Source organism: Corapipo altera, unplaced genomic scaffold (assembly GCF_003945725.1).
Source record: "Corapipo altera isolate COAL_440 unplaced genomic scaffold, ASM394572v1 23, whole genome shotgun sequence".
Taxonomy (NCBI): Eukaryota; Metazoa; Chordata; class Aves; order Passeriformes; family Pipridae; genus Corapipo; species Corapipo altera.
Genome location: NW_020884878.1, coordinates 18,734,454 through 18,761,668, shown reverse-complemented (window position 1 = coordinate 18,761,668; position 27,215 = coordinate 18,734,454). Strand labels below are relative to the sequence as shown.

The following is a 27,215-nucleotide window of genomic DNA, read 5'->3' as shown; positions in this document are numbered from 1 at the left end:
AGTATGAGAAAAGAGTTGGTTCGTTGGGTTTTTTTAATGAAGGGACACAGAAACAGACTTTTTTTTTCCCATAGCAAAGAACCTGTAAGCCTCTTGGCCCTCTTTCTATATAAGCAAAAGAAAATAATAAAAACCAGAATGCCATGAAGCCAGCTGACTATATGCATATTTCCCTTTACTCTTTTGGGAAAAAAAACTAAAAAACAAAAAACCCCAAGAAAAAGACTCCAAACACAGGGGTATGAGTTTAAACATTTATTTAAACAGAAACTCCAAACCACTCCACCCTTTAACCTTTCAAAAAAAGACAACGACAAACTAGTTTTCAGCCAGTGTCAGAGCACACATAAGTTGTGTTCCACTATAACAACTCAGGAGCAACACTAGCAGGAGACCAACACATATGGAGCTAGCACTGCATGAAGGGGAGAAGCAAAAAGGGTTTGAAACTGCTCAAAGGCACTTCTGCCCACTTGCCTTTCCGTATTCAGCCCGAGACGAAAGTGCTGGCTTTAAACTGCTTTTTTTGTTGCGTAGCTGGCTGGTGTGAAATCTGTGGTCTGTAACAGGCACAACCTGGATAGCGTGAATCCTCTAAGGCACATATGAGATTGCGGAGCACAGGGCATCCTCTGTCAGGAACCCTAATCCTCCACTAGATCCAAGGGGAATCCAGTCTGTGCACCTAGCTTCCCAACTGCAGAGCATTGAGAAATGAGGATAGCAGTGCACTGCAGGAGAGCGACTCCCATCAGCTTGGTGCTTGCTTATTGGACATGGCTCAGGCTCAACTTTTCACTCCTCAAAGGCACTGCTGCAATGTGACCAACAACCCTCAAGCTGGGACCCTGACCTGAGAACTGGCTCCAAGGCACGTGGGGGGAAAGGAGAGCAGAGTCACAAGGGCAGCCAAGCGCCGTGGCCGAACCAGGGTGCCTGACACTCACACCTCCCAGGAGGGCTTTCCTCCTGTTCTGCCTTTGGTAGCAACAGACAGGCACACTGGTATGATCCTCGCCCTGGACACTGCACTGGAGAGAATGCACTTGATTCAGCTCCAAGACACTAGCAATAGGCATCAAAGAAGTATTTAAGGAGTTAAGTTACAAGCAAATGGTTTGGTATCCACCTCTAGAGACAAATGGGGAGTGCTGAATTCCCCAGAACAGTCTCTCAAAAGAAGTCTAGCAGAGGTGACAGGATAACCACCTCCAGTAGACCTAAGGCAATTCTAGTAGCATGCCATTGATGAGGATGTTTTAAGCCTGATGAAATCACAACCCCACTCTCACAGCAAAGGTGAGAGGAACTCAGGACTCCTTAGAGGCTTCAGGTAAGGCAGGGGAAGCTAGCTGCTCCCAGGGATCCTACCAATCCCATAAGCTTACTAGAAAGTCAGTTTGCTAACAAATTTAAGGGGAATAAAGTTAACCTCATTCTCTAACAGAAAATAAGGAAATCTTGAGCATCAGACCATACCTCTTCCCATCTCCAATTTTCTTGGGAAAGCCTCTCACTTTTTGAAGGAAGGTGAATTCCAGACAGAGATTTGATCATTCATGGTCATCGGGGAAGGCTGCATACTGTGACCACTGCATTAATGACCTATTCTGGGTAGGAAACGGCATTCCAGCTTCATCAAAACACTTCAGTGGAAAAACACAGATTCTTCCCACACTCACAGAGAGTGTAGGCATAGGGGCTGAACAGAAAAGAAGCCAAGCAGGGAGCAGCTACAGGCTTGTGCCAAGAAACCAGAAACTCTGGCACCCAAACCAAGTTGAACAGCTGGAGCAAAAAATGGGTAACTTAGTCTGAGAGCCAGACACTTGGCATCTGGTTGGAAAGCAGGTGGTCTGAAACCAAGAACTAGAGATCCCACCTCAGACAGTCCCTGCTACTGCTGTGGGAAACGGCACCTGATTCACTCATCTTGGTGCATTGCCTGCAAGTTGGAAAGCCCTCAGCGCCCAGAACAAAGCCTTTTAAACTCTGTCTACACAGACCAGTGGACACAGCCATATGACCAGAAGCTGTGTCTCGAGGCCAGGGGACATACTGTCTACCATTACCTCCCTAAGAGGAACATCTCCACTGCCTCCAGAATGAGACGTTCGCTGGTCCCTCTGCCCCTGAGCAGAAGGAAGCAGCCTCACCGGCAGGGCCTTACCATGTGGTAGGGAGAGGATCCTAGCCCTTCACCCCTCTGAAGTGAAGGTGGCGAGTGTTAGGGTTCAGCCAGCTTCAGTACAAAACATGTTTCCTCCTCTCATCTAGAGGTGCAGTGATGAATACTGGGGTCCCAAAGGCAGCTCCCAGAAAACAGTGAAACAATGAAAGGGCCACAAGCTGCTACTGGAGCCATTGCCATAATGGGGCCGTTCTGCCTCATGTGTAGAATTGACAGATTAGGTATACAAAGAGGAGCTGCTGCTGCTTCAATCACTGAGCTGGCCTAGAGCTCAGGGGCCCTTCCCCTCTCAAACTCACTCCTAGTTCATATCAAACGTACATGGGTGCTGCTCTGGAGCCTCCGGCCTCGCTCCTTGTCTGCGAGTGACCTGAAGCCAGGAAAGCCGCTCTCTGCATTCGGTTAGTGTGCTGTGAAGTTAGATGGATCCCAGTGGGCTCAGGAGACTAGAGGCTGGAGCGGCACGAGTCCGTTCCCAGGAGACACCAGGAATCTGAATCCAAGTCAGGTTTCGGATCCACTTCCACCTCCTCTTTGGCTGTCTGTGTTCCTTTGGAATGAACCTCCACCTGCCAAAACACGCAGCAGTTGCCCAAACAGTTCTAGGACTAGCAGCTAAAAAGCTAGAAGTTATACAAGGCACAGTTTGTATTCTCCACAGCCATTTGGGACTCTCTGACTACCCATCCCTTCTCATGAGGAGATATAAAGAGGAATCCCAAGTCCCTCAAAGAATGGGCTGTCCTCACAGAAAACTCCTTCTTGGCTTCATTCCTGTTTTGCTACTACCAGAGGCAGCATCAGCAGCTCATACAAGCTGCTCAGTCCCCGTCTCCCATTCTGCCCTAGGAGAGGCGGCTGTTAAGAGCTGCTTCCCTCTGCACAGCCTCCACAATCTACACAGGAGCATGATGAACCTTGAGCATGGATGTGCACCCAAGTGACGGACGCTCACCTGCTGCATTCCCTCTGTCCCCCTACAGAACCGCTGGAGTTGGGCATTCAGACGAATGGTTTCCTGCTGCAGCTTCTTCTGATCTTCCAGACACTGTAAAACCAGGCCTCGGAGGTGCGTCACCTCCACTTGCAGAGCACTGCACATGCAGCCTGCCACAGGAGATGCATCCTTCCCTTCACCACATGGCAAGGTTGGACTCAGGCAAGTAGGCTGCAGAGACATGGAGGGAAGTCAAGCCAGATTTGAGTGCAAGGCCAAGAGTTGTATATGCCACAGGAAAAAAAACGTGCCCAGAATGTCATCCCAGCTTGTTTCCTGACTTCCCAAACTTCTAGTAGACAAGGTTAGCAAGCTACTAGTCATTCTATCTTTAGTACAAAATCACTAGCTTCCTCCTTTTACTGAGAAAGTTGTTCCTGTTCTCCTATCACCAAAATCCATCTGGTTTAACCCCCTTTCCCTACACATGGGATCTGTGCCTCCTCTTGGCACAGAAAACTCCTGGAATACGGTAGTCTCACAGGTTGTAATTTCTCAGTGATTTTCTATATCAGTTCTTCTTCCTATCTCACAGCAAATTCAGCTTTCTAAATTTCTATCTTCTGGTAGGCTTCTGGGCCCTTGGCTTCTCTTTTTTTTTCCAGTTGCATTAACGACATTTTTCCACAGAACTGGCCTCATTACTTTAAATCTGACCAAGCCCCAGCATTGTGTTCTAGATATTTGTGAACTGTTCTCTTTGCAGCATCATCTCTGATTATCATCAGCCCTCTTTTCCTCATCCAGATGAATTAGGCCAATCCAACAGCCTCTTTCCAGCTCTCCCCATAATTCAAACATTGCCATTTATGGTCCCCAAGAGCTTTTAGCCAAGCATTCACTTGGATAACATTACCCAGGGCTCCGTTTTGGGCTTGTTTAATCCAACAGGTTCCTCAGAGGCTACTTTGAGTCCCTGAAGTTTCTGGTAAGGAAGAGTCTCCTTCTCAGGCTCTAAAGATGCCATGCTCAGAGGAAAGGGGCTGTCAGGCATGGGGATGAATTCAGCATTCTCCAGCTCCTGGATACACAAAAGCAGCACTGTTAGGCCTTGCCAACTTCCTGCAGCTCGTTTCATCTTCTCAACAAATGCACCAACACCCTCTTGTGGTTAAAAAGGCAGCAAGGCCTTAAGGGCTCCCCATTTAAAGGCATTTCTGAGACACCACGTTACCTTCCGCAGCCAACCAGGGCAGGAGCTGCTGTCAGCACTGCTGCCTCCCTTAGCTTCTGAGGTGCTGATCCAGCCCCCCAGCTCACGATCAGCTTCCATGGTTCCCCGAAAGCCTCCACTGGGGTTCGGGGTTTCTGCTTCCTGTTCATTATCCTCTTCCTCTCCTCCTCCTGTTGTGCAGCTCTGAGCCACTAGCAAACAAGAGAGAAAACTTTATACTTTTCCCACCTCTGCTATTCCTGCTGCCAAACCCCAGCTGGAGCAGAGAAGATGCATAAATTTGTGCTGTAGGGTCATGGTGAGGGCACATGATAATGGTGTCTCCCTCAACACTCCCAGCAGGCCTCCCCACACGGGTTTGTGTGAAGCAGTCTTTTGCGGCTTCTTGGCCACGGCCACCCCACAAGTCCCAGAAACTGGATTCCAACTCTCCAGCAGCTACCTTATCAGCTTCCCTTATCAGCTCCCTTCAATGATCTCCTCTCAGCTTTTCCTTGTAAAATTGAAGTTCCACAACTACAAAGGCATCTCTGCACCATGTTCTTTCTCCTCTGTTTCAATTGCTGCTTTCTAGGCTTTGGGCCCTCCCTTCCCATGTACAGCACCGACTTGATTTCCTCCCTTTGAGCTCTTCTGTGAGGCCTTTCAAACACAGAGAAACTATGCTGCAGTCCCAGACTGCATCCACTCAAACTAATCACTGAAAGGACTTAAACTACAGCTCCCCAGGGCAGGTTACTCACCAGTACCAATGGACAGGCCACTGCTATTGGATCGGATTGTTTTAGAGTTCAACACCTTTTCTGCAAGGAGAGAAGCATGGTTTCAGTTAGAGTGCCACATAGAAAGAAAGACAACTCCTACAAATCCAGTGTTGCTGGCCTATAGCTCAGAGCAGCTTCCCACATTCCCCTCAGCAATTTGGCCTGTTCCCGAGCAGGATTTATACTCTAGGTCCTCGCAAGGGATACATCATCATAAACAAGATCCCAAACCTTCATCCTAAACTTATACTTACCAACAATGATGATGGTGTGCCAGCCACGGCAGGACAGGTCTGGAACATGATGCAATGATCCAAATATTGGTCGAGGCCACGAGGTACAAATATCTGAGCCATGAGCTCTCTCAGTCGATGTCATTGCCAGACGCCCATTCCCACCGTTACCCCAAGCAAAGATATGGTTGTCTGAGGAAAAAGAAATTCAGGGGCTCAATTCCCTCCCTCCTTCTTGGCATGTAATTGCTGTAAGGATCAGTCTCTCTGCTGTTAATGCTATCCCAAAGTATCTAATCCATCAGCTCCATTTTGCCAGTGGGAGAACAAACCAACAACAAACCTAACAGGCAGCCACTAAGTCAGCACTCTGCGGCCCCAGGGAGAGCAAATACTTGGTGCTGCACTGAGACAACTAACGGGGAAAGACAGTTCCATTCTAGGAGTACTTATTTATTTCAACACAGTGCCGTGGGGGTGGTCTAGGAAATGCTCAGTGGGAGCCAGTTAACCACCCTGCAGATCAAGCTTAAAGTAACCCACCACAATTCGGCAAAGACCCACTCACCGTCAGTAGCAGCTATGGTGAATTCATCTCCACACGAAACCCTGATCACCTGCTTACCCCCCAAGGGGCCTCCCAGCAGGTTAATTCCCAGGTGCTTCTTATAGTCCCCAACACCAAGCTGTCCGCACTTGTTGGAACCGAAGGTCAGGAGGCGGCCTCGCTCTGAGAGGAGGAATGAGGAGACAGTCACAGCGAGGGCCCGATGTCAGAAGCAGACATGCATACAGAGAATGAGCAACAGCCCATGACCAGGAAGGACTCTGCTGAGCAGCCAGCCAGGCTGGAAGGGGACAGTGCCAGCCAAGAGGAATGGGTTCAGCCTGGAAATATCTCCCCAGTTCCTTCTCCCACTGTTTCCTTTTTCTGATGCTAGGCGTTGAGACTCCTCACAGCCCTCTGACTGATGTCACTTGGGCGAAGCCTGACTTGGTCATAAATGTTTCCTCCACTAGCCCAGAGCATGAGTCTTCCCAAAACTTTTTTTTTCCCCTTTAAAAAACGGAAGGCTGACATTGCTGCTTCAGCTGGCCAGGAAACAACACTGCTGAGAATCAGGAATCTTGTGTTCCGGGAGCAGGCATGAGCCTTGCTACCAAGAACACAACCCCCAGTGTGAACCTCTTGGCTTCTGTCAAGGGCAAAGTTGATGTAACATAACTCAGCAACCAGCATTCACTTCATAACGCAGAGAGCTCACCATCAATGGAAGCTGTGTGTGTCTTCCCTGGAGAAATGGTACGGATCTTGTAGAAAGACAGCTGCTTGGCCAAAGTGAGGGAAGTGGCATATGGCACCTCACAGTATGTCTGAGAAAACACACATGGGTAAGCACAGAGTGAAAGATAACACATTTATCTGCTAAGACCTCCTCAAGTAGGTCCTGGCAGACGACAACATTAAACCTAGACAGTCCCAACACAGGTATGGTAAAGAACTGCCAGGATCCATATCGCTGGCTAAATCACCATAGAGCAGCGCACTCTGTTTCATTACCTCAGATCTGACATAAGCCCACAGGGTAGACAGGAAACTGAGGAACAAATTGCCCCTCCTACAACCCCAGTATCCATTGTCTTGGACTGCAATTAAGAAATTGGCACGAAGCTAATGAACGCTTTGTCACAGGACCTCCATTTCCCCATACAATACTGACTGCTGGGAGCTGGAGCCAGGGATCCAAATGCACTTACATCATGGTTGATTATCCCTGATGTGCACTGATTCAGGCCCAGCTTGTTGAATTCGTTGAGTCCACATGCCAAGACTTTGCCTGTCTGGGTGAGCAAGAAAGTTCCGTCACAGCCACAGTGAACGGACACAATGTTTAAGGTCTTTGGAACATCCACCTATGTGAAAGAAACATATCCCAAGAAAATAAAAATCCCAACACCTACTACACAGGAAGCTGGCACATGGAAAACATACAGGGTTAAAGCAGTGGTACAGCTAGTCTGGACACTGACAATAACAAATGAAGTTATTTTGAATGAAAGCGTAAGAAGATCATAAAGTCTGGAACATACTGAAACTCTGGTCACAACGTGGAAATTCAAGGCAGACATCAGTGACCAGCACAGGAGCCAGAAACATGGTACACAGGCATCCTGGTCAGCTGGGGTCTACAAGCACCAGACCTAGTTAGGCAAGTAGGGCTGTGTCTGTGCTGTGTGGGTGTGATACTGTGCTTCTGGGCACATCTTTATAGGTTTCTAAGCCCCAATAGGTTAGAATACTTCAATTACCCCCAGCATTGTATTTCATCAGGGTTTTACTTTCAACTAATCTTTAACTCATTAGGTCAAATTCAGAGACTCCCAGTAGTCTGCTGTGAGTTTCCTCTACAGACCCCAGGTATGCCATTTGGTATTTCCCACTATGATTTCCACAACATCAAGCTAGTTTTTCTAGTTCAATCATGGAGATCCATAGCAATGAAGCTTTAAGTCATGATGCTGTCTGATTTGGGAGTGGTATGCCCCTCTGCCATGATCTCTATGGGGAAATGAAGCAAAATGAAGTGAGGAAGCATAGTTAAAAGCCTCACAAACTCTATGGTACCTCAGAAAAAACACCTGAGCCTCAGAGTTAATATTTCCAAACAGCAACTAATTTGGATTTATATTCAGGCATATTTTGAGAAGAAGTAGTCATAGCTCTACCTTCTGAGGGGTGTAGTGGTCTTCTTCTGAATCCAAGCCCAAGCGCCCTGCGTGAGTGGAAACACTGCAGTTAGAAATGGCCTCACAAAGTGCCCACCCCATCCCTAAGAACTGGTATTGTCTCCGCACAGTCCCAAAAGAATCTCCCTACAGAACTATAAACCACCAATAAAGCATCACCCACCAATCCTCAAGGGAGTCCAACCCCACTCATAGAACCACTGTCCTACACACAGGGAAGCCAAGAGGCACCCTAGAGCCTCCCAGAGCAAAGTCCTAAAGGCTCAGTCTCCCAATCCCTGGTTTTACACGGAAAGAAAACCCCAAATAAACAATGTTCTCTTCCCCCAGGGGATACAGGCAACCCTCACCCAGGTGCTGCATGACACACCTGCACCAAGCCACTTTCTGGGCAGGCAGGCCCAGTGCCTTCAGGCTTCGAGGAGACTCTACCTACCGTACTCTCCACAGCCCCACGTGTACACTTCTCTGTTCCTGGTCAGCACTGCCACGTGGTTATCTCCACATGAGACTTGCTCCACAGGGTTAGTAAGAAAGAAATCCAGCTGCAGGGGCTCAAGCACTTCAGAGCCATAAGCCTTGTCAACACCGATGCATCCATAATAGTCCGAGCCAAAGGCATACACTTGGCCCTCATCTGAAGGACACAAAGGAAAGCTTAGTCAGCACACAGAGCTTGTGTTGGGCTGCATATTAACCTCTTAAGACATGGCCAGAGCAACCTCTTTTCTGCAATCATCCTCTTTAGTGCACAAGAATGTTATCAGGATACTAAGGAGTCCTTTCTTGGTCATGTTAAGATGAATGATCTTACATGACAACCTGCAGCTATTTCAGTGTCAAAAAATCTTTGGTTGGACCTGCCAAGTTCTTTAACAGAAACCCACAAATTCATCCTGTGGCTCCCTATGTCACTTCACCACCACACAAAGCATTCTAAGCTTCTCTCTGTAAAATCTCTGCTTTTCCAGCACTGGCAAAATAAACTTGAAACTACCTTGTTGAGAATCATTTGCATGAGTAAAGCCAGATTCAACTTCCTCCATAAGAGACACCACAGCTAACACATCTCTAAAAGTATGAGCAGGGTTAGAACTAGAGGCAGCTTGCAGGACTCAAGTACTCTGAACTGAACAGCAAATCCCAGACACACATCCTCTTTTATCACTGGATGATTCTTTCCCTACACAGTCCAAAAAGAGTTTGAAACACATCTACATTCTTGATGGCAGGCTATTTTGTCTTTCGTATGAGCATATATGGAGGCAACACGTTCACTGGTAAAAGCAGGGACTCTGCACAGCCACAAGGAACTGTACTAAACACCCAGCTTCATCACTAAAAAGGAGCAAGCACATCCTTAGGAAAACATCCATCCTTCCTGGGAGTCAATATCTTCCTCTATGTAATAATGTTGATCTATCTCAAATGTAATAATGTTAACACCATCCTCAAAACTGAGTGATGAGTAACATATGGGGCTTTCTCCATTGTGCACAAAGCTGCTCTGCTACTCTTATGGTGAAGGCAAACACCTCCACAGCACTGCAAAGTGAGGGGACTTGTCAATGCCAATGCATCCATAACAGTCTGAGCTGAAGGACTTCCAGCTCTCACCTGTGATGCACACTGTGAAATCATCTCCACAGGACACCTGGCGAATGGCTTTTCCCTGAAGCTTCTCAACATGCTTTGGCTGCCGGTAAGAAGCTCTGTCTCCATGTCCCAGCTGCCCATGCAACTTGGTGCCTCCCTGCATATTCTGCAAGACAGAAATATCTAGTGAGGTTACATATCCACAACCCCAGAGATGGTGCCAGTAGTTACAGCACCTCAAACAAACAACAGAAGACAGCAAGGAACATGAGAAAGTGTGGTAGCTACTCTAGGGAAGAGACTATGTGGCACAACAGCAGGCAATGTTCTCAATGGTAGCACAGGCTTCCAGGCAGTTATGCTCTAACAAGGAGTGATCCAGTCTCAGGTCACCAGCTGGTGAGGAATCCTTGCTCACCTGCAAGGCTACAGAACCCTCTCTGCTGCAGGACTGAAATTCATCCTTCAGCTTTTTGACCTACTTTTCTAAATCCTAATGGCTGCAAAGAAATGCATAATGTGAAATGGCCTGATCTAGCAATTATGCAGGAAAAACAAACCAAATAGTGTTGAAACTAAAACTAAAATAGTAATAGCCAGATGAAACTTTTCAGTGGCCATTCCTGCAAGGAGATCCAGCAAATTACTTCAAGTTCCTCTCCTCCCATTTGGATCTCTTTCTTTTCTCACTAACCTACCAGTATTTTCTAATCTGTCTTAACAGATTCTGTATAATCAATACAAAAGCTCATGGAAGCCTGGAAATACAGAATACCTCCACGTCACTGACCATCTAAGCCTGAGATGTTTCAAGTGTTGTTCAAAATGCATTATATGCCAACACTTTTAATTCACTCTAAATTATTACAGAACTTCCATTCATCATAAAAAGCAGAGTTGTTTAGTATAAGACATCTTTGCTTTCATCCACAAGTTGCCTCACAGATGACATCCATATTACAAAAAGGTCACTCCACCTATTCTGATCTTGGAAAACCCTCCTCAAAAACACGCAAAGCCAACAGAGCATCACAAAGCCTCCAGTGCATTTCTAGTAGTCAGGAAAGGAATGAAGTGATGTTTGAATTAGTGTTTGGGCCTACAAGACTACTACCTACAATCCTCAAGTGCACAGTCTCCAATACCCTTCCTGTCACAGTGGAAAACTTCTCTCCATAACCCACTTGCCTGGGGAGACTTGGGTAAGTCCCAACTCAGATGGCCTCACAGTGTCCCCTACAACCAGATTTCTCACTTTCCAAGTTTCCTGCCCATCTGATTCTCAGAGGCTTGTCAATGATCAGCAGTGGACCTGGACTCTCCTTTCCCACCCTTACCCCCTTCCTGCAGTTTCTCTCACTTACCACCCAGGTGTAGAGCTCCTTCTCCACTGTCACCACAGCGAAGTGAGTGTTACCAGCACACACCTGGCGCGCACTGCAGCCACTTTTGATGGCATCCAGCTTCTGGGGGGTGGACTTACCACCCCCCCAGACATACACCTCACTAGTGCGCGAAGTCACCACTGCAATGGGAGCCTCGTTCATGGTACTTGACCTGCACAAGACCCCCCCGATAAAACACACGTGCTTTTAATAATGAGTTTGCATTCATTGTCATCACTCATTTTCCTACTGTTGTCTAGCAGTTTCCTCTTCACAACCATTCATGGTTTTTATTTCCACAAACTGTTCTCCCAACAAACTGAACAACCCATAAACTGGGACAACTTCACATAAAGTGCTCAGATAGTGATAGTACTTCCAAATTTATGAGGAAAAATTGGTCAAATTCTATCTGACAAATAACAGAAAACCAGCTATACATGTCACAGAAGCTACCTGCTTCACAGAGCAACTCTGCTTACAGTTCCTTGCTGGGAACTGTGGAAAACCTCCGCTCTATCAAGTTTTATGGAAGATACTTTAATAGTCAACATTTGGACAGTGATATTCCTCCTGCTGAAGGGAATCTGTGTGAAAGGAGTGATCTACATTGCATCTTAGATATGTAGGCTGTAAAGATTACCTCCTCAGTAGTACAGGTTTGAGCTGGATGGGACCTGCTGAGGTAAGGCTCTAACCTTATGGATTAGCAGGATATAAAAGGCAGAGTAAAACATGGGACAATAACCATGTAACAACTGTGTCAAATTCCTGGCATTCAGTGATCTTCTAAACTACTATTCCATTACAGTTGTCTCAGGCTAATACTTGGAGCAAAGTTCCTCTCTAGGGAGCTGTTCTCTCCATACTTCCTTTCAAACACATGTCTAAATAATTACCTTGGTCGCTTATTTGGCCCATTAAGCAGCGTGACTTTCTCTTCCATTTCCCTGCCAAAGGAGAAAAAGCATTTTAGGAAACAGCAACACTACCCAATGCAATTTACTGACAGGCAGCACACACGGACTGCTTTCCTTTCCAATAAAGTGCTGCTCCCTCTTGGAGGAAATGTGGCAGCTGCCAGCTTGCAGCAATACACAGTAACTAGGGCAGAAGTAATGTACCACACAGCTAACAAACTTCGAGAAGAGTTGAGGGCAACAAACTACATATGTAACAGAATATGGCCAACTAATACCCATATTGCACAGGAATAACCATAAATGGCTAAATATTATCAGGATTTGGGCTTCTAACAGTGCAAACAGCAAGACCAAACTCAAACTTTGCTGATCACCAAGTAAAAGAATATTGGTATAAAGGACAAAGTCTGCTGTTCCCAAAGCAACCAATGTGGGATTGAAACAGCCCAGAATTATGGTCCACCTTTCATAAAAAGACAGTGTGTGCAGGCTGATGGTCAAACTAAGCTAAAATGGGCTTTCAATGCAAATCTCTCCCAAAGGGGGAGGCAACAAAAGGAGAAAGTGAGGGCCGCTATACTGCATGATATTTTGAATACATATATTCAAAATGGTTTTTTCCAATGACCATAGGAGGATCTCTGAGACCCTTCCTTCAGAGATTTGAAGAGAGGGAACCAGTATTCCTCAAAAGGGTCTCAGAAAAGAATGCCTCAAGGTTCTCAGTACAACAGCTTCCACGACAAAGGATGTAGAGACCTTTCCCACCTTACCCATGCACCAACAGAACATCAGGTCAGAAGACAAGACTGTAAGAATGCACTCCTCTCCTAAAGAGGATGAAGTACTTCAATAACTGCCTCACTAGTTCGCACAAATCCTCCTGTTTTCCCTGACACCCACCCAGGTTTCAGGCAAGACCATCTGATTACCTCCTGCGTTTGCTGAGAAGGGGATGTTCAAGCAATTCATCTGCAGTGGGTCTCTTCTCTGGGTCCTGAAAGAAGGAAGCAACCAGTAATTCTCTGGGAAATACTCGTAATCTATAATAAAATCTTGGTCCAGAAGACCTCATTCAAGTCTGCATGGACCTTCCTCCCTGACTACCTTCAGAAGGGAAAGGAATTAATTAAAATATTTAGAATTAATAGGGATAAATGCCATGGATGTGCAGGAGGGACGTCCATGCTCTGAAGGTACTATGTTTGCTTTCACAAAATTAATTCCCCATGGAAAGGCAGAACCCTAAGAGACTACTGAGATGATACTCCCACCTTGACAGCACTGCATTCAAAAATAAGTGCTTTTGCCAGCCCATTCAATAACTGCCCTCAGAGTAAAGCCAGCAGCCCTCCAGAGCCTGTAGGACTGAATGGCATCTTGAGACAATGCTTTCAGAGGACTGGAGAAAGCCCAGCACTAGTGATGCCTCAGGCCTCACAAAAATTACCCTGCATCGACAACCCACATGCTGAAACAGGCATGTCATTCCCCTTCAGCCCTGAGTTCCATGGCTGAGGCAGCTGAGAAGGGGTGTCTGAAAATTAAAAAGTATTTCACCAACCTGATCAAGGCAGGAATTCACCATCTGGATCAGCTCCCAGGAGTAGACAGTGGAATCGACTTCCATGGCGCGATTTCCCTGTACAATCTTCACACAAAGGTTCAGGGGATTCTAGGCAGAAGCCAGAAAGCAGCTGTAAGGGAATTGAACTGGACAATGTGTCCAATGGGGAGAGATGCTATAGACCACCACTATTTTCTTCCTCCATCTCTGATCAGGACACATCTCTCTTCTTCCTTGCCTAGCGGGTTCCCTAGAAACCTAATTATAACTCCTGCAGAAATGGTACCTCTGATAACCAGGACTGGGTGACAAGACTCAGCTTCCCACCAAATTCTCCAACACTGCAGGGAGGATAGGCTTCTCTCTGCATGGAATCTCCTATGCAGCATATTGAGAGAAAGTCAGGGAAGGATGGTATTTTCACATCGTGTCTTTCAGGGTTACAAAATCTTGCATTATGGCAACTAGCAGCTTTTCCCATCTAATGGCACAAGCTGGTAAATCACATATGTCAGCCAGCAATGCTCCCTTTCACCCTCCCCAGGCCAGCTTGACCAGACATTTCTTGCAACCAAGCTTTGAGAAAGAGTAACAGGATTAGATCCTATAAAATCGGAAGGCTGGAACTTTTTGCTACAGAATGCTACACAGAAAATTCACACCTAGTAATGCAGAAAAAGCAAGAAGACTACAATCACAAACTTTTGCCTTGTAGTGAGAAAGATATTTCATGTGCAACCATGATACAAATTAGCACATTTTGTATTCTGCATCTGGTAAACCTGGGCTGCAGACAAGGATGGGTTTGGCAGAAGCCAGAGAGGCTTCTGCATGAAGGCAGAAAGGTGATCTGCACAAAGGAAAATCATGCAGGCATTTTCTCTGGCTATAGCTGTCACTCTCGGCCACTGTTCCCTTAATCAGCAGATTTAAACAACAATGAAAGAAAAACATGACTTAAGAAAGCTATGAGCCAAGTGTGAATCTTAGGATGAAAAAAAATAAGGTTACTTAATCCATCCTGGTTGGTAGACTTACAGTAGCATCAAAGGTCCTCTTCAGAGTAAGCAGCTCAAAGATGACACAGCCCACAGCCCAAATATCTGATTTGAAGTTGTATTTCACACCCTGGCAGAGTTCCGGGGACATGTAATATGGAGTTCCCACCAGCTAGGAAAAATAACATTTAAAAATCAGAAGTGACCCAGCAGCCTTCAATTCAGGAGCTCTGTATCCATCACATTCACACAGGACTATAAGCATCTGAGCTAGACACTGCTCTGACACAGCACTGAAGTGACACACTCCACCAATGTTCTGGAGGGGTGGGAACAAGCACAATTCTTCCCTTCTTATCCACAAGCCTGTTCCTGAATTTCTTAAAAGATCCTAAACAGCTCTTTGCTCAGATCCTAATGTGGTACATATTTCTCAACAGAGCAGTCATGAGAATACAGCAAGGACTTGCCCCTCTCTTAAACATACTACATTTAGAAGTAATCAGGGCCTTACATACTGACCAGGCATATAGAAACTCTAACAAGAGGTTGAAGGAAAAGGTAGCCAGCAAAGCTTTCAAATACAGATGTCAGCCTATGGCTATGAAGCCTCTCTGATCACAAGACACTGCCAAGACAAAGGTTGCTCTGTCTCAGAGGAGTTACTTTTGGGTCAGTATGTAGAAAGCTGGGTGGAGTCTCACCTGAAAGGTTTTGACTTCAGAAGTGGTCATTCCTGAACAATTGGTGTAAAACAAACACCCCCAAAACACAAAATCCAAAACCCAGCACCCAAATACAGAAAGCCTCCAGGTACTGCAGAAATAGTGGCATAGCTCAAAGTCACAAGAAGACACAGAACAAACATGGTAAAGGATGTAAGAATGAAGCTTCCAGATGAATGAAGCTCATTCCTTAGCAAGGAACTAGACAGAAAAATGAGGAAGACACAATTTAGAAAAAGGGGAAATATTTATAGATGCCCTCTTTTCAACTCTCTCAGCAAACCTCCAAGGGCTACAAAGCCTTTGCAGTTCACTGTTTACCTAATGGGCACTTTCAGAATCTGCCATCTCCCTTCCATTTCCTGTTACAGGGTGTGATAGCTACAGAGCTCTGTGAGTCCCAGCCACAGGAAGGTTTAGAAGCCCAGACAGCTGGAGTATCACATAGAGAACTAGGATACTGCACCCAAACCCTTTTTAAGCCAAGGATAATGTAACCTTTCTATCAGACACAGACATATTTTCTCTATCTTTCTTGGTAAATGGGAGAAAGAATGATAAGTTAAGAAATCAGTGTTTAGTAAGCAAGATGTAAACATTCTACAAAATCACAATTTTACGGTTACAATTACAAATACTGACAACATGTTTTGCACTTATTTCCCAAAAAATTACTTCCAGCCTGCCACTGGTCATTAGATCACAAATTGAACAATGAGCCCAGAACATGGCCAGCATATACAGAATGAAATCCAGCTGAAAGTGCATAGTTCAAAATTTTTCATATGTGAAAAAGGAAAAAAAATGCTCGTGGGTGTAGGTATAGATGACCACAGCCAACACAGGCAAAAACAAACCTTGAAATTCACAGCACAGACCACATTTTTTCTGAAAGCCAGAAGGCCATGAAAAGTGTGATGAAACAGAAGTGGTTTTGCTGCAGTGCAGCTCAGCGACAGCTTTATGCAGTAGCCTTGAATTACCACTTACTGTGCAACTGCAAAATAGTGCTCATGTTCTGAAGGAGGATTGGCAAATATTTAACTACACATCCTAGCAGAACACCAACACCTGGCGTTAAATCTAATAATACAGCTTGGTAAGGGGAAGTGTGAGTTGGTTTGTGTCCCAAACTATAATAAAGGCCTTTAGGAGATAGGAGCTCCAGACAATGTCTCCCTTTCCAAGCCTAACGCTCACTACAGAAATTAATGGAGCTGGGAAATCCAAGCTGAGCCTTTCAGGTGCCTGCAATACAGGCATAGCTGTGGCTCATAGCTCTGGCTGTGAAAATGCTTTCTGGCAGGGTCTGGAACAAAGAAAAGCTTGACAGCCTTCTGGTAGAATTAATCTCTCCTACAAAGCTTTGCCCCTCTCCAGCAGCATTACCAATAAACCATACACCTGGTAACCATACCAAGCACTGTAAGTGCCTTTCTTGCTTCTTTGCAATTCAGTTCAGAGACTGAATATTAAGGAGATAGGAGATGTGCCTATGAAACAGGGTAATGTCAGGCATGCACATCCAAGCTATTTCAGATCCACCTGAGGCAAAATTTACCTGTTAGCCCAGCAGCATGACAAAACTAATTTTATTTGTTAAACTGGCTTTAACTAGACCAGAAGGAGTGCACTGTTCTGATATGACTACACTGTTGTCTCTGTATGTTCAGCCAGCACTGCCTTCATATTAAACAGGTTCACCTTTGGAAGTACCATACCTAGGGGAAAGCAGGGCAGTGCTCTCTAGCACAGCTACACTGGCACCATTCTGTGCCCACAGAGGCACCTATCTTTAGTCTACTGCTGCTTTGCAGAGAGACAGACCTCCAAAAGGTAATCTGGGAGCAAGGATAACTGCAGGTTGTAACACATCAGCAAATATGCCAATGTTAATGAGATAAAGTTAGGAAGTGAAGTTGTAGCAAGGTGGGGGTCAGTCTCTTTTCCCAGGTAATAAGTGACACGACAAGAAGAAATGGCCTCAGGTTGTGCCAGGGGAGGTTTAGACAAGATACAAGGAAAAATTTCTTCACTGAAAGGGTGGTCAAGTACAGGAACAAGACAAGAAAGCAGCTGAGTCACTGTCCCTGGAAGTGTTAAAAAAAAAAAGTGTGGATGTGGAACTTGGGGATGTGTTTTAGTGGTGAACATGGCAGTGCTGGGTTAACAGTTGGACTCAATGACCTTAGATGTCTCTTCCAACCTAAACAATTCTATGATTCTATAACATTGAGGGAAATTGAAGGGAGAGGGAAAGGAAAATAAGAGAAAGCAAGCAGCAAGAATGTACAGCATCCCTGGTCTTCTGCAAGGCATGCAGAGATGAAAGAAAAACAAAACTCAGTTTGTGTTGTGAAGAAGGCAGATACTCACAGTCTCAGCCATAGAGTACTCAGAGTTCAGCTTCTTTGCCAACCCATAGTCTCCCAATTTAATCAGGTTTGCTTTGGTTAGAAAGATATTTAATGTCTTTATATCTCTGAAAGTAGAAAAAGAAATGCAAACACTCAAATATATTTCCAGAGTTCAGTCTTCCACACATTACTATACCTTTCCCCCAAAATGAAGTACTTGCTACTCTGCCAGCACTTGCCTTCACACACACACATACACACACACAGAGTTCTCCAAAGGCAATTTTACCCCAAATACCAGGGCAGTAACTGCAGTTATACATGTTTTATCACATTTCCCACACAAATACAACACAGTTTAAAAAGCTCAGTCTTCAGAACCTATGTAAAGGCCACAGATCAAAGATAGTTCTTTCCCTCCTCTCCGTTTCTTCTTGTATGAAGGTCATGAAGCAGGTCTTATTTTTCCTGGTTTTATAAATAGACCCAAGCCAGAAGTCGCTGAGCTCACTAAAAACATAAATGCAAATATGAACATGTATGTATGCAAATATAAACACACACATGGAGGGTGTGAAACAGATGCCACTCTAGAACTTAAGCATAACGTCCTTACCCCTCAAGAACAGCTCTTTATAATATGACATAGGATTCTAGCCCATGAGTTGGCAGGGCTGATTAAGAAGGCTTTAAACTAGGTTTGAAGGGAGCAGGGGATAAGACCAGGCTTGCTAGAGATGAGCCTGGGGGCAGCATGCCAGTGTTGGGGATGAAATGGATAGCCCAGCTGAAGTGCATTTACACCAATGCACACAGCTTGGATAACAAACCGGAGGAGCTGGAAGCCATTGCACAGCGGGAAAGCTATGACACAGTTGCCATCGTGGAAATGTGGTTGCAGGACTGAAGTGTTGCAGTGGATGGTTACAAGCTCTTCATAAGCGAGAGGAAAGAGAGGTGTGGTGTTGAGGTGGCTCTGTACATTAGGGAGTGTTTTGACTTTGTAGAGCTGAAGGACAGTGATAAGGTTGACCGCCTATTGGTGAGAATCAGAAGGTCAACAAGGCAGACATTCTGGTGGGAGTCTGTTACAGACCATCCAACCAGGATGAAGAGGCAGGTGAGATGTTCTACAAGCAGCTGACTGAAGTCAAAATCGCTAATTTTTGTGGGAGACTTTAACCTGCTGGATGTCTGCTGGAAACCTGACACAGCAGAGAGGAGGCAGTCCAGGAGGTTCCTGGAACATGTGGAAGACAACTTCCTGACACAGCTGGTAAGCAAGCCTACCAGGGGCAGTGCCTGCTGTTTCCAAACAGAGAAGGGCTAGTGGGAGATGTAGCGGCTGGAGGACGTCTTGGGTAGCAACCATGAAATGATTGAGTTTTCAATTCTTGGTGAAGTAAGGAAGGGAGTAAACAAAACCTCTACCTTGGACTTCTGGAGGGTAGACTTTGGCCTTTTCAGGACATTGGTCCAGACAGTCCCTGGGAAACTGCTCTTAAAAACAAAGGGGTCCAGGAAGGCTGGACATACTTTAAGAAGGAAATCTTAAGAGGTGCAGGAACAGGCTGCTGGAGAAGCTGGCAGCCCATGGCTTGGACAGATGCACTCTTTGCTGGGTTAAAAACTGGCTGGATGGCTGGGCCCAGATAGCAGTGGTGAATGGTGCCACATCCAGTCACTAGTGGGGTTCCCCAGGGCTCAGTATTTCAGCCAGTCCTGTTTAATATCTTTATCAGTGATCTGGATGAGGGGATTGAATGTACCCTCAGTCAGTTTGCAGACAACTCCAAGTTGGGTGGGAGTGTTGATCTCCTGGAGGGTAGGAGAGACCCTGCAAGGAGGATCTGGATAGGCTGGATCCATGGGCTGAGGCCAATGGTATGAGGTTCAATAAGGCGAAGTGCCAGGTCATGCACTTCAGTCACAACAGCCCCATGCAGTGCTCCAGGCTGGAGGAAGAGTGGTTGGAAAACTGTCCAGCAGAAAAGGACCTGGATGGCAGCTACGGACATGAGCCAACAATGTGCTAAGGTAGCCAAGAAGGCCAGTGGCATCCTGGCCTGTATCAAAAATAGCGTGGCCAGCAGGACCACAGAAATGATTGTCCTCCTGTACTTGGCACTGGTGAGACCACACCTCGAGTTCTGGGCCCAGTTTTGGGCCCCTCACTATAAGAAAGACATTGACCTCAATGCTGGAGCATGTCCAGAGAAGGGCAACAAAGCTGGTGAAGGGTCTAGAGAGTAAGTCTGATGAGAAGCAGCTGAGGGAGCTGGGGTTGTTTACCCTGGAGAAGGCTCCGGGGAAACCTTATTGCTCTCTACAACTACCTGAAAGGAAGTTGTAGCCAGGTGGGGTCAGCCTCTTCTCGGAGGAAACTAATGACAGGACAAGAGAAAATGGCCTCAAGCTATACCAGAGGAGGTTAAGGTTGGACATCAGGAAGAATTTCTTCACTGAAAGGGTTGTTAAGCATTGGAATGCCCTGTCCAGGGAAGTAGTGGAATCACCATCTCTGGAAGTGTTCAAGAAACAACTGGCCATGGCATTTAGTGATGTGGTTTAGTTGATATGGTGCTGTTCAGTCAAAGGTTGGACTCAATGATCTTTGAGGTCTTTTCCAACCTTAATGATTTCAAGATTCTATGACATACTATGCCCAGAAGACCAAAAGGCTGCTGTCCACAAAAATGCTGAACTCCAAAATTCATTGAAAACACTTTCTTCCCGACAGAATAATCTATATGTAGTTTCACAGATCACTATAAGAGGCTGTCAATGGAGAGGAAGCCCTCACTGTATGACATGCTTCCCATGGCCAACACTTCATAACACTCTTCTTCCTAAAGTACCATCAGCAACTTCCAAGTGTAAATCAGGATAACACCAAGTAATGCAGCACTTCGCATTCATCCACCTGGGGCATCACAAAGTACTGGGTTACTCTGACGTCTGCAGCAGAAGGAAATCACTGCAAACGTTTGAGTAACTGCTCAATTCCTTATTATGGAAGGATTTAGGGCCACGCATGTCCAGACGTGGTAAGCAGGAAATCACTGCAAAGCAGAACAGACATGACATCTGCTTCAGGTCAAAAACTCAAGTGCTACTTCGCTGAGTATAGGATACCAACCCTTCATTAGTAAGGCTTGCCAATTACCAAAGATTCAGAATGGTAGCAACCAAGATACTATCCTACACAAAACATCCTCACACAGCTATGCCTGTAACTTAGTGCAGCACACAATCCAACTGTGCTGGAAGTGGCTGTCTACATGTGTGACACTGCCCAGAACATCATAGCCTCCTTGAAGCACACATAAGCCATGAAGTTTACTGCTACCAAACACAAAAGGGCAACAAAAAAGCTACACATTAAAATCTCAAGAGTCACTGTCAAAAAAATTACCACTACCAGCTAACAGACTGGACTACTTCCTTAAATAACATGCCAAAGAAATAAGATTCAGCCAAATGCAGGACAAATCTTTGTATGGGTTATATTACAGCAATGCAGTAACGCGAAGTTTTCATCACTGTTATCCTCCAGGAATTATAGAGGGATGTACATATTGCCTTGAAGCCATTAATTGTGAAGCAGGTAGGAAGTACCTTTGGCCTGTGGTAACTGCCCCTCCTACACACTTTAGCAAACATCATTTGTGTGCTATAGCAATAAAGGGCAAATTTACTTCCTTCCTATATGGATAAACTCTATTCACAAAGCTGCAACTCCATTTTTAAATACAAGATTTCCTGTACCTTTATCACAAGAGAGTTTCTAGCCCAACAAAATGCCTTTACAGAAGTGATACTTAACATCTAGGCAGTCCAACTACACTTTGGAGAGAAGCTCAGTGCTTGTTTTAAACATAGAAGCAAAGGAGTTCTTCACTCACACCCATGAATTGCACTGGTTACCTCTGCTGCATTTGCTTCACTTACCTGTGAAGAATTCCTGCTCGATGAATGCAGCTCACAGCTGATGCAATTTGAAAGAGATACCAAACCACCATCTGCACAGATACGAATATAAGTATTATGTGAGGCTCAAAAAAACCACCCCAAAAAACCCACCACAAAACCCCACATGTCCCTGTCACACCTGTCACACTGAGGCACAGCAAGAGGGTCTGGCCATACCATTTAGATGCTCTTTCAAGAGCATGAAAATTTAGAATTTCCTGTTTTGGAAATCTCTGAAAAGGTATTCCAAAAGGTCAGTTGTGCTACTGCCATTCATAGTATCTGTCTTGACAAGTGTCACAGAATTCAATAAGTGAAAAGACTTGGAAATGACAACTAATGACCACATGGGAAACACCTACAGTCGTGCTCTCCAAAATATGGATTCTGACCATTTAATATTGTCCATGAGCCAGAAAGCCTTAAAAGTCACTATATAAAACAAGTAAGTGTAATCATTATTCACCTCAGCATGTGATGAAAGCAGACAGCAAAAAAACAAGTTTAAATAAAATAAAGAAAAAGAAAAGAGCAAGAAAGATTCAAGGAAATTACTCTGAAAAAAACCTACAAAACAGTTAAGAAGGGAGAGAAATCAAGTACCAACTAGGAAGAACCACAGAAAGAGGTTTTAAAGTTAAACGTTTGCCAAGATGTTAAGGTGATGAAAGCCTGCTCTCTTTCATTATTCCTCCTTTGGAAATATATTTTCCTTTTTGACTGTCTGTAAGAAGTATAAGAAGTTTTGGACAGTCCGTAAATGCTCACAATATTGAACATGAGAGGAAGGGTGCCAGCCCCCAGATAAACACAGAAATTCCCTACCAGCATTCTGGAAAAAATTCTGTAGAAATACTCAAATAACCAGACACATGCCTAGAACATTAGGTCAGCCCCTCTGCTCCCTCAAATCAGTCCAAATTACCTCTTCTTCAAATAACTTGTCTTTCTGTCGCAGAATCTTATCGTAGAGGTTCCCCCCTGTAATTACAAGTTAATGAAAAAGATAGAGAGGTTAATGGCAGCAGTTACTTTGCTCAAGTGCTGCTGGGAATACTCAAATCCCCTAAGAGATTTGATCAACCACTACAGCTCCCTCTCAGCACTCTTCACTTAAACTGGACCGGTACTCACAAAATTAAGTTCTTCCATCTAAGAACTTCACTGGCATATTTAAGCTTAAGCAGAGATGATTCTTTAACACCACCATTTATACTCTGAAAAGAAAATCAGTAAGCTAGGCTAGTAGTCCCTACTTTTTTACCTGTAAGTGCTTCTTGGGGTATGTAAAATGTACAACCTGTACACCAAATCATGTGAGATGGTCCTCCTCAGCATTATATATAAATAAATAAAAAAAGAGAAATAAAGCAATTCTAAGGTCAGAGTAGTCCCTGAAAGCACCATTTACTGCCTTTCCCGACTTACTGTCCAGCTCTGACCTGCCTCTCTTTCATCTGCCCTGCCAAATACATGGATGCAGAATTCACAAAGCACTGACAACAGCAGCACCACCAAAGAATCTTGAGGGTACCTCATAATTTCAAGACTGCAGACTGAAAATCAAGGACAGATAAAAGAAACAATGCTGAGGGCTGCAGGTAGTGAGACTGTCAGATCAGCATCCAACCAGTAAATCCCAAATCTCTGATCACATCCTGTTGCTATTCCAATTCCCAATTATCATATATTATGTCCTAACAATAACAGATCACCAGGACCTTTCCCATTCCCACAGGTATGGTGGAAGACAGCTTTTGGGTGTATGATTTCCATGGGCCTGTCAAGTGCTTCCTGGCCAAAGCAGATCACAATGGTTCCTTTGCCTCCTTGAGGAACTTATTTCAGACTTTCCTGTTAGGAAAATGTTCCTAATTAAGATTCTCTTCACTTAATTTCTTCTCATTCAGCTTTGCTATAACTTCCCAACATTTCTTTTTTCTGCCCTATGTTCACATTTGCAAACTATCTACAAATCACTCTTCACATTCATAATTTAACCAAAATATTCACATCTGCCTCTTCTTATGAACCTCTTTCCTAGTGATTCAGACTATGCAGGCTTTTAGTCAATTCTGTTCCTCATCTCTCATTTTTTCCCATCTTTTTTTGCAGCTTTTCTGAACCAAAGAGCAGCACGATAGGTATGACATTGCCAAAATCCTACACAAGGAGTCAAGTTAGCTCCTGACTCATATAACCAATACACATATACAAAAATCAAATTCATTTACTATTTATCTAATCACATCTAACATTCTGACATATGTTATTCTCTCTTCAACGAATGTATTTTATAGGATATTTCTTCCCAAATCTATTTCAGATGTATTCACTGATGTTGTCCCATGGTAAATCCAAGTCTTATGGTACCATGATACACACGGAACTAAAGGCAAATAAATCAATAACTTGGCTTCCTGCTCTGTAAAATGGGGGCAACATTTACTCAAATTTGAAACTATTTTCTAGATCTTCAGAAGAGATGTGCCAGCTAAACAGTAAAACCTTTGGATTCTGGGAAGTGTCTGACAGTGACTAGTCTAGCCTTACTTTAAAAATTACTCACAAATTATCTTGGGCTTGTACACTGTAAAAGAGGTCACAGAGACAACTATTAATGTACTGGCAGAACCATTATGCATAAGTCCAACTAAGATTCCCTCTTTCTCATGTCCCTTGTTTGGTACCTTAAGGCAACACAGGCTGTATACTCATCTCTTGGTTATTATTCTGAAGTAAAACAGTTTAGAGCGTTAACAAAAATGTTCACAGACATCAGTCCTAACCAGCTTCTCTCTGTGCCCTCCAACAAATTTATAATGGCCCCAAGCATTGCAGTCTTTTTAGGGCAGATAAGTAACTCACATAGAGAGAGTACCCCTAAAATAAGAGGTGCCTCAAAGAGCCAAGATTCCCCTACTCTTGCACTGGACTCCACCCTGCATAAGAACAAAAAGCAGAGAAGCAAAACCAGCTTTAGCCAACCAGGGTGTTTAACACCCTTCAAAAAGACTTTGCACAACTCTTGTGCTCCCCAACCTGTTCCAGTGAAGACAACCTGTCTAAGGCAATAACAAGATGATAGACTTTTCCAGCAAAAACAGGTTCTGCTGATGAGCCAAAACAACGCAAGCCCTATACATACACTGGACACTTCACTAGGGGAGCTGTCTTACTCATCCAAATAGGAACCACACTGCAGTTCTAGACAGGTATTGTGTTCCAGCAGTATTACCTATACATGACCTCCTCTTCCTGCTGTCTAACAGTGGCTGCTAGTCAGAACCTCATACCAAACCCTTCTATCACTCCCTCCCAGCTGGGACCGTTTTCCCTGCAAACTCCAAACACCACCATTTGAACTGGTTTTGGATGGAATTTTAAAATTTTCTCCACCACCAGAAGGACCCAGTTTATTGCTGGTTTTTTGTCTTGTTTTGTTTTAATAGTAAACATAGAAGCTGAAAGCAGAAGACAGGAAAAAGTCCTGACTGCAGTGCGACAGGAGATTTTTAAGCTTTGATTTATAATTGTCAAATTATAAACCTATTTAAGTGACGCTACTGCAAAAAACAGCCCTGCTCTGTACTGGCTGAGAGGCTCAATTATTCTCATGGTCTTTTCCCACTGCCCACCCAAAACAGCATAGCATGGTGCACCACAAGTGTACATTACCAATATCCCACTTCTTCCACTACATCAGCCATTCAGAAGACTCAGGAAATCACCTGCTGCCTGAACTGGCTGCACTAACTACTGGATTTCTTTTTTTGGCACCTGAGACACAAATCAACAGGGTTCTCAATCTCTTTTTAAGGAGGTTCACAGCAGAATTCACCTCTACTCCTCTGCTTCCCAGAGGATACCCCCAGGGATACTCCCTGCAAGTTCTACAGGAAGGCGACCCAGAAATGTGGCAGGTGCCTCTTTGTAAATGGGAGCAGGGATCTCACCATTACAGTACTCCAGCTCAATCAGCAGCGTGGTGTTATCCATGAAGTGATTGTAGTATGCGATGATGTTCTCATGCTGCAAGAGGGCAAGGATAACGATTTCGTTCAAAGCATCACGACGCTCCTTTTCTGACAGCCGGGTCAGGTCCACTTCTTTCCACACTACAAGTGAGTCATCCTGAAACACAAAAACATCTTTTAATTAAAAACACACTGCTCTGAACACAACAGTATGTGCCTTTATAGCAGGAAATTAAAATTTCAGGGAAGGTAAAAGACTTTCTTGTCTCTTACAGATTTCACACAAATATTCTTCACAACATAAGTTTTGAGGTTTGCTGTTTGTCATTAGAAATAGCAATGGCCTGAAGCCATCTTTCTAGATGGCCAACACTCACTTCGGAGGGGGGCGGGGAAACAAAAACAAACCACCAAACCAAGGGAAAGACACAGTTTGTTTTATTTCAATAAAAACTAAACATACTCCAGTTCAATAAAGGGAGAACAGTGTATTTCCAACCTTATAACTGCAGGATATTGTACAAGACCATAAGCTGTCACAAATACTACAAAGAAAAAAAGCCTAAAGAAAAAAATCCAACAAGGAAACAAGAATAAATTTAGTTTGCCCTTGTTAGACCCACCCACATTGTCAGCCATGCTATGAGTGATCTGTTAAGTGAACAGCTTTCACTTAGAACTGCCCAAGCCATGACACCTCAGGGTGGCCAGAAAAAAAAAAAAGAACTTCCCTTGGCAACTAAGTCAAGTACTTTTCTTTGACAGCCGCTAAAAACCACAACTACAATTGAAACTGGATGGGATTAAACCACTTGGGAGCAACAGGAGGACTGGCTTTTCAGCCTGTCTCCCCTGATTATGCTGAAACACTGACCACGTGGGAGAGTTACCTGTATGAGATGCCCCCACGTTTTCTGTGACTGGAACAAAAATTAGGAACAGAAAAATTAGGAGTATATTAGCATCAGAAGAGTCTCCACATCTCCCTGTGAAACTTCAAGGGACCGAGAGACTGACAGTGCTCAAACGTGCCAAACCCCAGACCCTGTGCCCCTGGACACCAAGGGTTGAAGCTGTCACTTCGAACCCGGGGTGTTCCCAGAGAGGCGCCGGGAGCTGTGACCGTGAGGGCTGCCGGTCACCCAGGCGGCTGTCGGTGTCACCCAGGGGCCTGTCGGTCACCCCAGGGGCCGAGCCTCGCTGCGGTTCCTCGGGCACCGCGGCCTCCAAGCACCGGACTCTGGCGACCGCCCCGCTCGCCCTGACAGCGGCCCCGGGCCCCTTCGCAGGGGCGGCGGAGCGAGGCCCCTCTCCCGCCGCCGGGGCAGCCCACCTACCTCGGTGCGGCGGTACAGGGTGGCCTCGCCGAAGGCGCCGCGGCCCAGGGTGCGGATGGGGATGTAGTGGAGCTCCTCCTGCTCGCCGGGCAAGCCGCCGCCGCCGCCGCGGGAGCCGCCCCTGCCCGAGGACTCGCTGCCGAAGTCGGAGCTGATGGAGTCGCAGTGCCGCTCGTACTCGCCCAACGACATGGCGACGGCGGCCCCGCTCGGCCCGGCGCTCCCTCAGCGCGGCCCCTGCGGCCCCACGGGTTCCATGTCGGCTCACGAC

General features: G+C 45.2%; 1 protein-coding gene across 1 annotated transcript; it reads right to left on the bottom strand.

The window, feature by feature from the left end:
- Nucleotides 1-240: 240 nt before the first annotated feature.
- NEK9 (NIMA related kinase 9) lies at nucleotides 241-27,215 on the bottom strand. Its single transcript, XM_027637785.1, has 22 exons — nucleotides 26,945-27,215; nucleotides 25,587-25,764; nucleotides 22,556-22,611; nucleotides 21,610-21,680; nucleotides 17,678-17,783; nucleotides 14,617-14,748; nucleotides 13,576-13,686; nucleotides 12,944-13,008; nucleotides 11,988-12,038; nucleotides 11,068-11,260; nucleotides 9,725-9,869; nucleotides 8,544-8,744; nucleotides 8,087-8,133; nucleotides 7,118-7,273; nucleotides 6,625-6,733; nucleotides 5,928-6,089; nucleotides 5,381-5,551; nucleotides 5,106-5,165; nucleotides 4,363-4,553; nucleotides 4,045-4,209; nucleotides 3,147-3,359; nucleotides 241-2,760 (listed from the first exon to the last, which is right to left on the bottom strand). Exons 1-22 carry the CDS (start codon nucleotides 27,134-27,136, stop codon nucleotides 2,638-2,640), a joined length of 2,898 nt encoding a protein of 965 aa, XP_027493586.1. The 5' UTR covers nucleotides 27,137-27,215; the 3' UTR covers nucleotides 241-2,637.

Bases quoted from the DNA above. Each gene is read 5' to 3' on its own strand.
- NEK9 (XM_027637785.1), bottom strand. From the start codon at position 27,136: ATGTCGTTGGGCGAGTACGAGCGGCACTGCGACTCCATCAGCTCCGAC. The intron at 21,681-22,555 runs GTAATTTGGACT...GTATCTGTGCAG, and splicing joins ACAAGTTATTTGAAGAAGAG to ATGGTGGTTTGGTATCTCTT. The intron at 8,745-9,724 runs GTGAGAGCTGGA...TGTGTCCTTCAG, and splicing joins TTTCACAGTGTGCATCACAG to ATGAGGGCCAAGTGTATGCC.